General features: G+C 41.2%; 1 protein-coding gene across 3 annotated transcripts in view; it reads right to left on the reverse strand.

Moving 5' to 3' along the window:
• The window catches only part of LOC147605043 (RNA pseudouridine synthase 4, mitochondrial-like), a 62,756-nt gene extending 55,907 nt beyond the window's left edge, over positions 1-6,849 (reverse strand). Inside the window, exon 1 of one of the 3 annotated variants that reach the window (XM_086794220.1) lies at positions 6,503-6,826. In XM_086794220.1, the coding sequence (XP_086650346.1) occupies positions 6,503-6,775 (273 nt within the window). In that variant the 5' untranslated portion in view covers positions 6,776-6,826. Of the gene's footprint in view, positions 1-6,502 lie in introns of all 3 variants that reach the window. The other 2 variants (XM_086794221.1, XM_086794219.1) reach the window with 2 other exon arrangements.
• Positions 6,850-13,585: the final 6,736 nt, after the last annotated feature.

Here is a 13,585-nt window from a genome sequence, read left to right on the forward strand (position 1 = left end):
ATGCACCCAGAGGAGTGCTAGTGATCATCAGTAGGTTACTGGGGCACTTTTTACTTCAGTTAGTGGAGGTTTTTTCCCCCAGTTTAGTTCAGTTTCACTTATATGCAGTTTATAAGTGTTTTGGTCCACCCGGCACATTTATGGCCGGACATGTGAACACTTATCCTTTAGGGGTCACTATCATGTGGCTTGTACTTCACTTTTCTATCATTGAGATATACAGCAGTCGTGTTCATCTCCTGCTCCTTGGTTTTCCACGCCTAATTGCTTTCTGTAAACCCTAACCCTAACCCTGTTTGTCTTCACCACACTCGCACCGAAGTCAAAGAGGATAATCTTCACAGGTTACAGTCTAAGATCCAAAGGGTATTGCTTTCGGGATCCGAAGATTGATGACATCATTATTTCCCGTCATGCTCGATTAGATGAAAGCTTGTTTGGCATCGACTCCTCTCCACCACCTGATGCATCTCGTCAGATGTTAGTGATCTTATACCTCTTCCACGTCCAGCTCCTCTTCCTCCTCCTCCTCCTCCTCCTCCTCCTCCTCCTCCTCCTGCAACTCCGGTGCCAGCTGCTACTTTACAGCCACCAGTTCTTGTTGCACCAGCTTCTGCAATTCCCAATCCCTCTACGAGTCCTCCCACCAGTGCTTACTTCATCACCTCTCCCAGTAGCATCGGATGATTCCTCTACTGTAGCTGGATCTTCTTCTTCACGCTTTGAGAGGAAGCTTAGCCTACCTCAGTGGGTTCAGCAACTCTTTCGAGATTCTGGTCTCACTGATATATATACCTAAATAATTCCAAGAACATGCCCAAATTCACCTTTTAGGAACGTGCATGTTATATATGTTGGAATGTTGGCGATTTCGAGCGTGTGATCTATGGCTAGAAGGTGCCTTGGATTATCCCATAAGTGGAAGCATGGGAAGTTGAAGAGCCATATATAGGCTAGAGTGGCACCTTGTCATAGTCATCTCCTCCGACCGGTGTTTTGGTGTCACGTGCATCCCGCACTTGGATGCCACGTAGAAATTTCTGTACAGAAGGTGCAAGACCTGGGATGGTGAACTGGTCCCATGTGAGCCCAGTCCGGGACAAGTCAGCCATCTCAGTCGTCCGAGGTCAGGTGTGGCCGAGATTGTTAACTGGGAAGTACCACAGACAGCTTATCACATTAGATCATTTGTGGGTATATGCCAGGCATATTCCACCCACATTGACAAGTTTTCTAATCTCTCGGCAGACCTCACCGATCTGTTAAAGGGAGTGAAAACAAGAAGGCAAAAGATTCGAATGACTCATCGAGCGTTGGAGGCATTCCAGAACCTCAAGGTGGCTTTATCAGAAGCGCCTTGTTTAGCCCTTGCCTCGTGGGACGAACCATTTCAAGTGATCACCGATGCGAGTAACATCGCAATTGGAGGTGTATTGCAACAGAATGGTCATCCGGTAGCTTACATGTCTCGTAAGTTACTGCCCGCCGAAAAGAACTACTCAGTCTATGATCGTGAACTCCTAGCAGTTATACAGGCCTTGAAACATTGGAAACATTTCCTGTATGGCCGTGACTTCGAGGTTCGCACTGACCATCAGGCATTGCACTGGATTCAGACGATGCCAAGTGCACAGTGGAGTGATCGACAACACCGCTGGAGTCAGATATTCCAGCAGTTCGGTGGCATGATTGAGTACCTTCCAGGAAAGGCCAATCCAGTGGCCGATGCTTTGAGCAGGAAGGGACAAGTATCTGCGATTCAGACCACTAGACTTGACCTTGTTATGAAGCACACGTACGCGGATTCCGAGGAATTCGGTACTCAGTGGGAACAGGCATTGGATGCCACAGGACCATGCCATTTTCTGATACGCGATGGTTGGCTTTTCTACAAAGGCCGACTATGTGTCATGAAGTCATTCCGGGCAGCTCTTCTCCATGATGCCCATGACGCCATTACAGGTGGTCATAGGGGCATAAATTCGACTCTGGAGAAATTAGAACGGCAATACTATTGGCCAAAGATGAGGCGTGATGTGTTTACATATGTACAACGCTGTGACATTTGTCAAAAGGTGAAAGCTCCTCGTGGAAAGAAGATAGGGTTGTTACAGCCTTTGCCAATTCCTGAGGGTCCTTTCCAGGACATTTCGATGGACTTTGTCACAAATCTGCCTCCCAGTCCGAGTAAGCATAATACGCAGTGTTTAACTATTGTTGATAGGTTCAGCAAATTTGTTATGCTTATTCCTTGCAGGGCCAATGTGACCGCCGAGGATGTTGCCCAGCTATTCATTCGGCATTGGTACCCGATTGGCGGGATTCCTAGAACCATAGTGTCAGACCGAGATGCCAAGTTTACTAGTCATTTTTGGAGGGCATTGTTTGATAATTTTGGTACTAAGTTGAATTTTTCCAGTGCATTCCACCCACAGACAGATGGCCAGACAGAGATATACAACCAGTTGGCCTTTGATGTGCTGAAGTGTTATGTCCACGATCAGCAATCTAAGTGGGAATCGTTTTTGCCTTTAGTTCAAGCTATTTTGAATGACTCTTTTTCTTCAGCTATTGGCAGGACTCCATATGAGGCAGCGTTTGGAAGGCCTTTCCAGTCGTTGTTAACCAGGACTTCGTCTTCAGTACCGGAGGCGAACAGAGTGACGGAGTCTTACCAGGAGATCCTAGAGTCTGTTAAAGACAGATTGGCTAAAGCGCAAGAGGCCTACACTCGACAGGCCAATAAAGACCGAAGGGACATGACGTTTTCGGAAGGGGATTGGGTGTATCTTCGGATTATGAAGCAAAGATTGAAGCAGGTGGGCAAGCGATGCCCAAAGTTGTCTTTCAGGAGCTTCGGACCATTTCCCATCCGGAAAAAGATTAATGAGGTGTCTATGCAGTTAAAGCTACCTCCGAGTTGGACTATGCACGATGTATTTCATGTCAGTTGGTTAAAGCCATATGCAGGTCCACCCCCTTCAGAGGTCAGAGACGAACCGGAACCAGACATTATTGATGAAGCAGAAGTAATGGTTCCAGAACAGATCCTTCTGCACCGTTTCAAACATGGCTCAGGCCGAAGACTACGACAGTTTCTCACGAAGTTTCAGAACCGAGGAACTCATGAAGCCGTATGGCTCGACAAAGAATTTTTCGAAGACTATCCGGCATTATTGACGGATTATTTGGAGGCTATGCAGCTTCCGTCAAGTTAAGCAGAAGGGGATGTCACGTGCATCCCGCACTTGGATGCCACGTAGACATTTCTGTACAGAAGGTGCAGGACCTGGGATGGTGAACTGGTCCCATGTGAGCCCAGTAGTCAGCCAAGGATCCATCTCAGTCGTCCGAGGTCAGGTGTGCATTGTCCTGCACATGAGTCCAAGGTCAAGTGTGCACTGTCCTGCACATGAAACAGTGCCAGTCCGCGCAGTGAGTCTCCCTCTGGAATGATGTCAGATGTTCTATGTATCTAGTTTGCAACTGGATGCCAGACCTCTGTGGTTGCATGTAGAGATGGGGCCAGCCCATAAGGCTACCCCAGTGCGAAGGTTTGCACTCTTAGTGTGGGCATGGGGGAGATGTAGAACCACCCCCCAAGGGGCCAGGAGGGCCCAGGCTGTGCCCACCAGCCATGGCATGGGTTGGAAGGGCTGTCGGCCAGCCCTAGTACTTCTGGACAGGCAGCCGACAGGGCTAGAAACCCTACCCAGCAGGTCGGCCAGGTGTAGGGGGCAGTCCCACACCCATGCGCAGAGTGTCCAGCAGCCTGGCACTGTCCCAGCAGGCATGCGCAGAGTGGCCAGCAGTTTGCAATAGTGTGAAAGCACAATATTACTAAAGACATGGTCGTGAGGCTTAATAAAGCTAGCCGACTGGATGATAAAGGGAGTATAAATACTCCAGCCAAGAATCAATGAAGGCATCTCATAATTCACCAAGTGCTCCAAGCAAACAAGGGCCAGGACAGCCAAGAAGTTGCTAACGCAAAGGGGTGAAGGACTGAAGGTCAAGGGCAGGATTTTCCAGCCAAGAAAAGGTCAAGTTTTCTGTATTTGTTTTCAGATTTACATCATTCTAATAAAGCAAATACACCATCCGTGGTGGGGGCCCTACATAGGGTAATTGGGACCCAATACTGTGTCCTCTCCATCTCCCCCTTCTCTCTCTATTTTCTGCACATCTCCTTTCAGTTTGTGCATTAGTTCCGTCGCGAAAAGAGTGCTGATTTCTGAGTTTTGAAGTACCGATCCTTCTCCGAAGCTTCCGCATATTACATTTGGGAGGCAGCTCACCGAGAGATGGGAGCCCGGTGGAGGGATGCTACAGTGCCGGTTGGGGGTGTTCGTGGAGCTCGATGGTGGTGCATCTCCTACGTGCGTTAGTCTTCCGCTGCGCATTCTGACAAGATACTCATGGTAGTCAACCCACAAGACTATATAACTATCAACTCCATTATGCATAGTATGGACTTGATATTACGACATCCCCACTAACGTCATCAGTGCCCAATAGTGGGTGTAGAACTCTGTACCAAGATATGCTCTCAAACACACACATAAGAGCATATATTCACACAAAGTCCTTCGTACTGAGTTTCTGTCAAACCTCTAGTCTCACTGATGCACAACTACATAACCAGATCTCTACCACCATCCCTGGACCTCTCGAGCTTCCACATCTCATCACAGTGAATTATGCTCTAATGAGTTCTCGATGAGCCTGAGAGTCCAAAGAAGGCTCTTTCACAGCCGCAGTGACGGCAAGCCATGGAAGCCAAGATGTCCTCTATTGAAAGGAATCACACTTGGTCTTTGGTACCACGGCCTTTACATCGTCGTGTGATTGGTGTGAAATGGATTTTCAAAGTCAAGTTTCAAGCAGATGGTACTTTGGACAAGTACAACACCCACCTTGTTGCTCGAGGATATGCTCAGAGGTAGGTGAAGACTTTGATGGCACATTTGCTCCTAGAGCCAGGTATACTACCATCAGGATTGTTTTGGCTCTAGCTGCACACTTCAGATGGCCCTTGTTCTTCCACGAGGGAGGCTTGGAGATCGTGATGGTACCCACCCAATGGATCTTATTCTACGAGGGACAACGAACAGAGTTTTCTAATGGTCAATGCGTCGAGCATGGCTGAGGTCTCCATCTTTGGGGAACAATGTGTTCCAAGTTCCGTAGAGACAAAGATAGTCTTCCCCCACGTGCTGCAACCAGAGGTAGTGTTTCAAGCAAAAGAGGAGGCAAGGTGGTGCTCCCAATACTAGTGTCTGGGATCCGTGTGTCGGAGGTCCAACACACAACTCTGGCAGGCAGGTCAACCGTATTTGTCAAGGCTATGACTCTAGTTTATTCTGAGAGCCTTGCTACGCATATTGGAGGAGCTATGATCCGGTGGACTTCTGAGATCATTGCTTGGTGTAGCTGAAGTCTGGACATGATGGTGTTCCCTATTCATAGTTCGAGGTTTTGTTCTTGTGGGGATAATGGACGCATGATGCAGCTGAAGTCTAGGCAGGATGGTGTTCCATGTTCATAGTTTTGTTCTTGGAGTTCTAAGATCATTGCTTGGTGTAGCTGAAGTCTAGACAGGATGGTGTTCCCTGTTCATAGTTCGAGGTTTTGTTCTTGCGGGGATAATGGACGCATTGGTTGCAGTTCATAATTCTATACAGTGGAGGTCAGCGCAAGTTGGTGCTAGACTTTAGAGTTCTGTGCAGATTGCTGCTTGAATTCATCGTCAGGGGACAACTCTGCAAGGAGTTTGGCATTTGTTTCGAGGAGACAATTGATCAGTGCATTTTCCGAGGTGTATCCAGCATCGGCCAGTCCTGGAGTGTCCATGGACGCATCGTCATCGACTTGGCTTCTTCAGACTTTTGCACACTTTGAGCTCCAAAGGGGGTGTTAGAATGTGCATCTCTTGTGTGCTTGGGGGTGGAAACTACCTCTTGTAATGGGATGGGCTTTTATGACACGCGGCATTTTATCCAAGTCGTGGGGTATTTATGCAAGTCAGGGGGCCCTCATGTGCAAGTCGGCCATCATCATGTGCCTCCTTTGCTCCCCGCACACTTTATTCACTCATCTACAATGAGAGCACTTATACACTTGGTCTACCGACAGGGTATGACCCTTGTAAACATCTCATACTAATGCCATTGAATTGTCTACTTTCTCTCGTCTTTCTTTCTCCTCTCTCTAGTGCCATTGTGCACTTCATCACCCCTTCACAATGTTCCACATGCGCGTTCCAACCGTTTTGGGCAACTCAGCCATGGGGGAAGACGTTCCCCTGCTCATACATAACCCAAGTATACGGGTCAATGCAGACTCCCCTTTTATAAGTTTAAAGCGATTGGGATGGTTACCATGCCTTTTGAAGGAAGGCATACATAAACGACCATGATGAAATGCAATGCAGACTCCCCTTTTATAAGTTTAAAGTGATTGGGATGTTACCATGCCTGCTGAGAGAAAAACAAAGAAATACCTGTCTTGTACGAAAGAGGGTTTCCGCACCATTTCGGGAGATCTGAGGGCAGCACTGCTTAAGCCAGCTGATAGCAGTCACATCCTTGCGCTGCTGCATGATCTGGGCCAGGCCCTTCGCACGAGGCACTGGGGGGAGAATAACCCATCTCCCTTTCGCTGATGCCTCCTCCAAATGGGCAGCAACAACAGCCGGACGCACAGGTTTGAGGATAACCCTTTTGGCCTCCGCACCTGCCAGATGAAGAAGAGAGTGTAAACCGCTCTTTAACATGACAACATTTGCCCCTCCTCTCAGCAACACCAACAAAATATATTTATTATTTATTATTATTATTGGCTATTAATAGTATATTTATATATTATGATTATTATTGCTTGGCTATTAATTATTTTCTTTTAAGTGGTGGAGGACCTTAGGGTTTGAAGGCTGAAACCTTACTGAAGAGACAATCTGAGCTTCCGAAGTGTTTCTTTTTTTTATGATGCACTTTAGCTAGATGTGGCTGTATGAAAAATGTAATACTCATCCCTCTTCTTTAATTGCATTGTATCATTGTATATGCATTTAATTGTGCTTTTATTGTTAAAAACCGAATCTCCAAACTAAAGTCAAGTAAAAACGTTTCATCGAATAGATTGCGGATGGATCATGCCTTCGTGAATTATCCCGATAATATAAATGGTAGATGGAGTGGCAGTGAGAGAGATAACGTTCATGACGTTTTTAAAAAATGTACTTTTTAAAATAAAAAATAATTTCACTAAGGTTCAAACCTTAGTAGATTTCCTAAGGTCTTAACCTTAGGTTATTCATTAATTAGTGCCCTCTTTTGTGCGCACTAAAATTAATGCATATGTCTAGTGCAGTGAATATGACTAAATTAGGGTCCCTTACACACTTGGATGATAAGTGATTATCGAAAACATAGAATGGGTCACGATAAAATAGAGTATGGAAGTTTGGACCCATCTGCTTCTATTTTATTCCAAGGCTAGAAACCTTAGGATTTAATGTGAAGTCTCAAAATAGAAGTACTTTGTATTTAGCAGAAGTTGATCTACGCACTTGGTTTCCTTCTTTTCTATAGGTATAAGTAGCAACTATTGCATTATGCACCCCCTTCATAGGAAAATGATAACAAATGAAATGGTAAACTGGAAAACACTATGAAATTTAATACACACAGAGAACATTTTATAAGAGCCGAAAGACACACCATTTCCATTAAAAGAAAGTGGTGTACATCTAACATTTGTCCATCAAATGAGATGACAGAGTACTACTAGACTTAGCTTTCCAAGTTGAGTTGTTTATTGTTACCTTCCACCATCCAAACAAGAGACATGTATTAGTACGCTTGCAAACTCATGGGAAGCTATAGATGTCACAATAAACAAAAAAAACAAATGTATTAACATCTAGTAGTTCAAGGTGAAAGATTGAGGTAGCTTATATGGTTTCTTTTAACAACGAGAGTGATATCACTACGTAAAGGTGTTTATGAAGGAAATATTCTTGTTTGTTAATTATAAATACAAGTTTAATGATAATTTTGTTTAAAAAATACAATAAAAGAAGTGAATAAAGGTATATTTAAAACTTCAATCCTAGTTAGGTACCAAAATGAGATGAATCTCAGTAAGCCAAGGGCAAAAAAATGCAATGAGATAACACAAGATAAACTCAAAGTTCAAATCTTTGAGCCATGCATGCACCCTATGAGCTTAGTGCTAAAAGATAAAACACCAAAGCAAGAGTAGTTAAGGCAACAAACCTTCCATGTAGCAAAAATTTCATCAAAGATGGCTATTTTGGAAAAATCTAAAAAGATCAAGCTAAGAACATGAAATCAAAGCATGCAATCTCATGACCACGTTTTATTCATCATGCAATCTCATGACCACGTTTTATTCATCATGACCACGTTTTATTCATCATGTTTAAAAAAAGATTTATTGTAGTCGAAGTGATAAAAACATGGATCTCATAAATTCACCAACACAACCAAAGAGTCTTTCAAGGTATTAATGGATTAGGCCCATGAACTTGTGGCTCAAAGGTAGCTATACCATTCAAGGAAAGTAATTTATTAAGGGTTCAAGTTAAAATAACTTTGTATGACTCAAGACCTTCAAGATCCATAGCATCCATGACTCTACTCCAAAAAAATATTTAGTTTTTGAAGACCATTACCACTAACAGTCTAACAAGACAATAGTAAAAGCTACTCATTCACAGACACTATGATTTGTCAAAATCTAAAGCAACAAGGTCATGATCCCGGATGGTTTTGTGGAATCTAGGGACTTCAACACATGAGAGAACGGGTTGAGCAATCAGGGAAATGCTTTTCCACGTCTGCTTTTATAGTCATAATAAATGAAACATTTATATAGTTTGTTAGTGAGTCATGAGCTATCATAGGCATTCCACTGACTAGTTGGGAAACAATTGTGTATGTTAGCTATTCCAAACCCAATTTACTAGCACACAACCAACTACATACTAGGAATATTTAAAACTATGTAGTTTTTACATTCTCACTTATAGCAATATTAAAAACTACATAGTTTTTGTATGCTGACTTATAGCAATACTAATAACTATGTAGTTTTTACATGCTAAATTATAGCAATGATTACACTTAATCGTAACATCAGCTTAAATTGAGTGTAATCATTGCTAAAGCAGCATGCAAAAACTACATAGTTTTTTATATTCCAAGTATAAAGTTGGTTGTGTGCTAACAAGTTGGCTATGTGTTAGCAAGTTGGGTTTGTAATAGCTATCACACACAATTGTTTCCCAACTAGTCAGTGGAATGGCTAGGATAGCTCACGACTCGCTAACAAACTATATAAACGTGTCATTTATTGTGACTATAGGAGTAGACATGGAACCCTTAACTTTGGGCCCTTTAATATAGCCTTACCCTAATTGCCCTCACCACGTTCAACCTATTCTCTCGTGTATTAAAATCCCTACATTCCACAAAACCATCCACAATCATGACCTTGTTGCTTTAGATTTTGACAAACAGCATCTGTGAATGATTGGCTTTTACTATTATCCTTTTGTTAGACTATTAGTGGTAAATTGGCCTACAAAAACTAAATAAGTTTTTGGAGCAGAGCCGTGGATGCTATGGATCTTGAAGGCTTATTATATTAATTGTGTGTCAAAACATAAATTCTACTATTGAAAATTTCTTATTATATTAACATAAAAGGACTGGACTAAGTTCAACAATTAAAGATCTAAACTTCCTCTATTTTTATATATCCTTCAAGGCATAAAGCAAACATTTCCACAACAGAGATTCCAATTATACTAATAGACATATAGCTCAACCAACTAGCAAATTATACCAAATGCTAAAAAATCACAGACGTAAGCTGAAAGTAGCATAAGAAGTTAAACTAATGTGATGTGGTATTGTTAAAGAGTCATCACATAAAAGCAAATTTCCATGCAAACTAGTATGTATAGTAAGCATAGATAGTAACAATATCCAACATCTAGTAAAAAAAAACTATTTTTCTTACATTTAGTCATGCCACAATCTAGCGTGGTAAAAGAGCACACATAACCACGTTAATATAGTTAGCATACATGTTAGCATTGATAGTAATAATATCCAACATCTAGTAAAAGTTAAACTATTTTTCGTAGTTATTAAGGATAAATTTGGTCATGCCCCAATATAGTGTGGGAAGAGAGCACATAACCATGTTAATATAGTAAGCATACATGTTAGCACAGATAGTAACAATATCCAACATCTAGTAAAAGTTAAGCTATTTTTCTTAGTTATTAAGTAAGCATTTAGTCATGTTGTGGTAAAAGAGCACATAACCATGTTAATATAGAAGAAAACAAAATATTTTAAGCAAGTTATTATGATTATTATAAATCTCTAATAGCAGAAAATGAATAACCCAATATATATAAGAAAGTGATTATAGTCTGCATGTAGATTTAGGTTTGCTTTTTGCCAACCTATTTTAATAATGTTCTTATGGGAAGTTCACCATGGTATCGTAGTAATCTAGAAACAAATACACGAGTATAAGTATTAAAATTTTGCTTATAAATATTTTTTACTATAATAAAGTTACGATGCCAATACTGAAGTTATCAGGTTTTCATGTTACATCCACTATGTCTAAGTAAAAGACCTTCACAATTAGTCAAGTAACCATGTTAACCATGCATGCATACCTATTACTTGGGCAAAATCATCCTACACAAATTCCCTCTACAGGGACTTAAACTTGTTGGTACCACCAATTACTTAAGTGTGATCATGCTTGTTAATTATCTACAACAAAAACATAGGGATTCTAACTATGTTACTTATCTATCTTTCAAAATCAATCACATGCAATAAAATGGTCTCTATGATCCCAAAGCAATGCCATGTTATGCAAGTTGCACTACAAAATTGTTAACATTTTATTTCAATAACAACAAGGAGACTCCAACATAACATTAATAGAAAATCTAAAGTATAGATAAATAGTTTTAAAAATATTACCTAGAACTTTGATATTTTATTTCAAGGATTGTCCCCATAGAGTGACAATTGCCCCAATGGCAAAAGCATTTGCCACTTTAACAAGCCTTAACTTATTGTAAGTGTACAAGGAGGACTTTTTCATATAGTTTCCCTAATGTTATGACAAGGCTCTCAGACAAGACGAGGATAGCAACTAAGGAAACAACAAAGGCTGTAAATAAGCAAAAAAGCTCAAGCATCAGATTTGAAGCTATCAGAAAGCGTGACCCCCAAAGGCCAAGGCAGCCCATCAAAAGGGTAAGATATCCCTTGAGAAAAAGCTAAAGAGGACCAAGACCACAGGTCCAAAAGAAAAAGAAAGAGCACGCAAAAGTGAAGAGTAGCTAGTCACGTCATAGTGACCAACACCAATGGAGCAAACACCAACGGAGTTCATAGTCAAGGAGTATGTGGACCCGGCTTGAGTACTCACATTCTTAGCATAACAAAGATTCATCAATCAACATAATAGAGTTTTTCTCATTGTACTCCATAAGCTAACATCTAGGTTAGCTAGAAAATTGGGATGAACTCTTCAACTGAGCTCTTCTAGTCCTACTCTAGCCATGATCAAAAACTTAACTGCATACACATGCTCACAAAGGTACTATGTCATGTAATAGGGAAGGAGATTCCACCACCTAGTGCCTTTGCAAGCCAGGTAACTACTGTAAGATCTCCACATATTTGACAAACTAGAACTTAACACTTTGATAAAAAGATGGGTGCGACCATCACTTATTCTTTAGTAGCTCGAGAGCAACCCCAACCATAACCCACTCCTCAATAAGAAAAGCTTACCCAAGAGTAGTAGCCACTAGTATAGCCCCAACCTTCTCAAGAAACACAACCGTAAGAAGATGAAGAGGTCCATGTGAAGAATAGCTAGTCATGTCATAGGAAGTGACCAACAAAAGAGTAGAAATCTCTTAGCGTGGGGGATAATACCTTTGAAGAACATGAGCTGGTAGCTCCAAGAGGAGCCCAAGGAATATAGTAGCAGCATGAGATAGAGCAGCAAGCTCTCACCACTTGACGAATCACCCAAAACTTAGCCTCTACCCTTGCATGACAAATTCTCATAGAGTCCCGACCGACGAGACTACCTCCAATCCATCTCACTAGTCCTTATGAACCCCCACCCTATTACCAATTTTCTTTCCCCCAATACTCGGCATAACCTTTATGTCAATGAAATCAAAGGACAAAAGTGGCTTAGCCTTGTTGGTGGTCATGTGGCTAAAACCTCCATGAATATTATGGGTATGCTTGGGTATAATTTGGGCTCCCTGCTTGCATGAGTTTGCATCATCAAGGCAAGCTTCCTCTTCTTCCACACCCTGTTAGCACTTAAAGCTCTCCAATAGTGTTATAATGGAGGAGTTGGGTATTTGGACGACCAGCTAGCACACCCACACAATCGAGAAGTTGTTTTGGCAACTCTCTTTAGTGAATTTCCCATGACACATGATTTGGCAAGGTAAAAATTCTAACTAACCACCTTCTCTCTTTAGTATTGCTAGCATAATTCCTTAGATGAGACATTGTTTGCCCATGACTCTTATGAGCACAATGGTGGAGTTTGTAAAGAAGAAAAGATTTTATTTTTGCATTTAGGGAAGGTTTATATTTTATTCCTTGTAAGTTAGTAAAGGTTGATTTACTTGCATTGATGACTTTGTAGAATAGCTTTAATTTCTTTCAATTTGTGCTCCATTTTGCACTTTCCTAGCTTTAATCATTTCTTGTTTTAAAAAACACAAAAAATTTAAAAGCTTAACGGATGCACATAACCTTAATTTACGCCTTGAAACTATCCCCAAAATCACATTGAAATCATAAAACGTACTATTGTACGGCATGTAGTTGCAATCGTACCATGTAGTTGCAATCGTACCATGTACAATCGAGATAGATTTGGAGATAAGCCTATTCGAAATTAACTAGTTAGCATGTGACACATATGACATCAAAGCGATCAAGTCACACATTGACATGTGGCAATCAAATGTGTACAAGATCATATGTATGTTATTAATTTACTCATACAATTGAATTATACATAGTATTTTTGAATTGTATGTATCCAAAATTTAAACACATGGGATGCGTACATTTGAAAGTATGCCGTATAATTGAGTTATACGTTGCACAGTTTAAACATATAACATACATTTAAAGAAAAAAAAGAGAGGTGAATCCTAAAAAATTTCACCTTTCTTAGGGTTTTTGGAAACATCACAACTCTAAGGCTATGATAGGATAGGACCAGAATTGATTTCAAAACTATAAGACTCTAATAGGATAGGGCCAAAACTGATTTCATCCAATTGATGCACTTTCCGTATTCTCCTCCCGAGATAGGGGTTTCTTTAGTACAGTTTGTTTCAAATGCTCTCCCTAGTTAGGCTATTTGAGGTTATTGTTAGAGAAGCTTATTAGATTAGTAGTTCACTCAATCACCACATATAGAGTGTTCATGTATTCACTTTCCTCCCTCGGATCCATAGATTTGTCACACT

Source organism: Cibotium barometz, chromosome 60 (genome assembly GCF_041138505.1).
Source record: "Cibotium barometz isolate CiBa-2024 chromosome 60, ASM4113850v1, whole genome shotgun sequence".
Taxonomy (NCBI): Eukaryota; Viridiplantae; Streptophyta; class Polypodiopsida; order Cyatheales; family Cibotiaceae; genus Cibotium; species Cibotium barometz.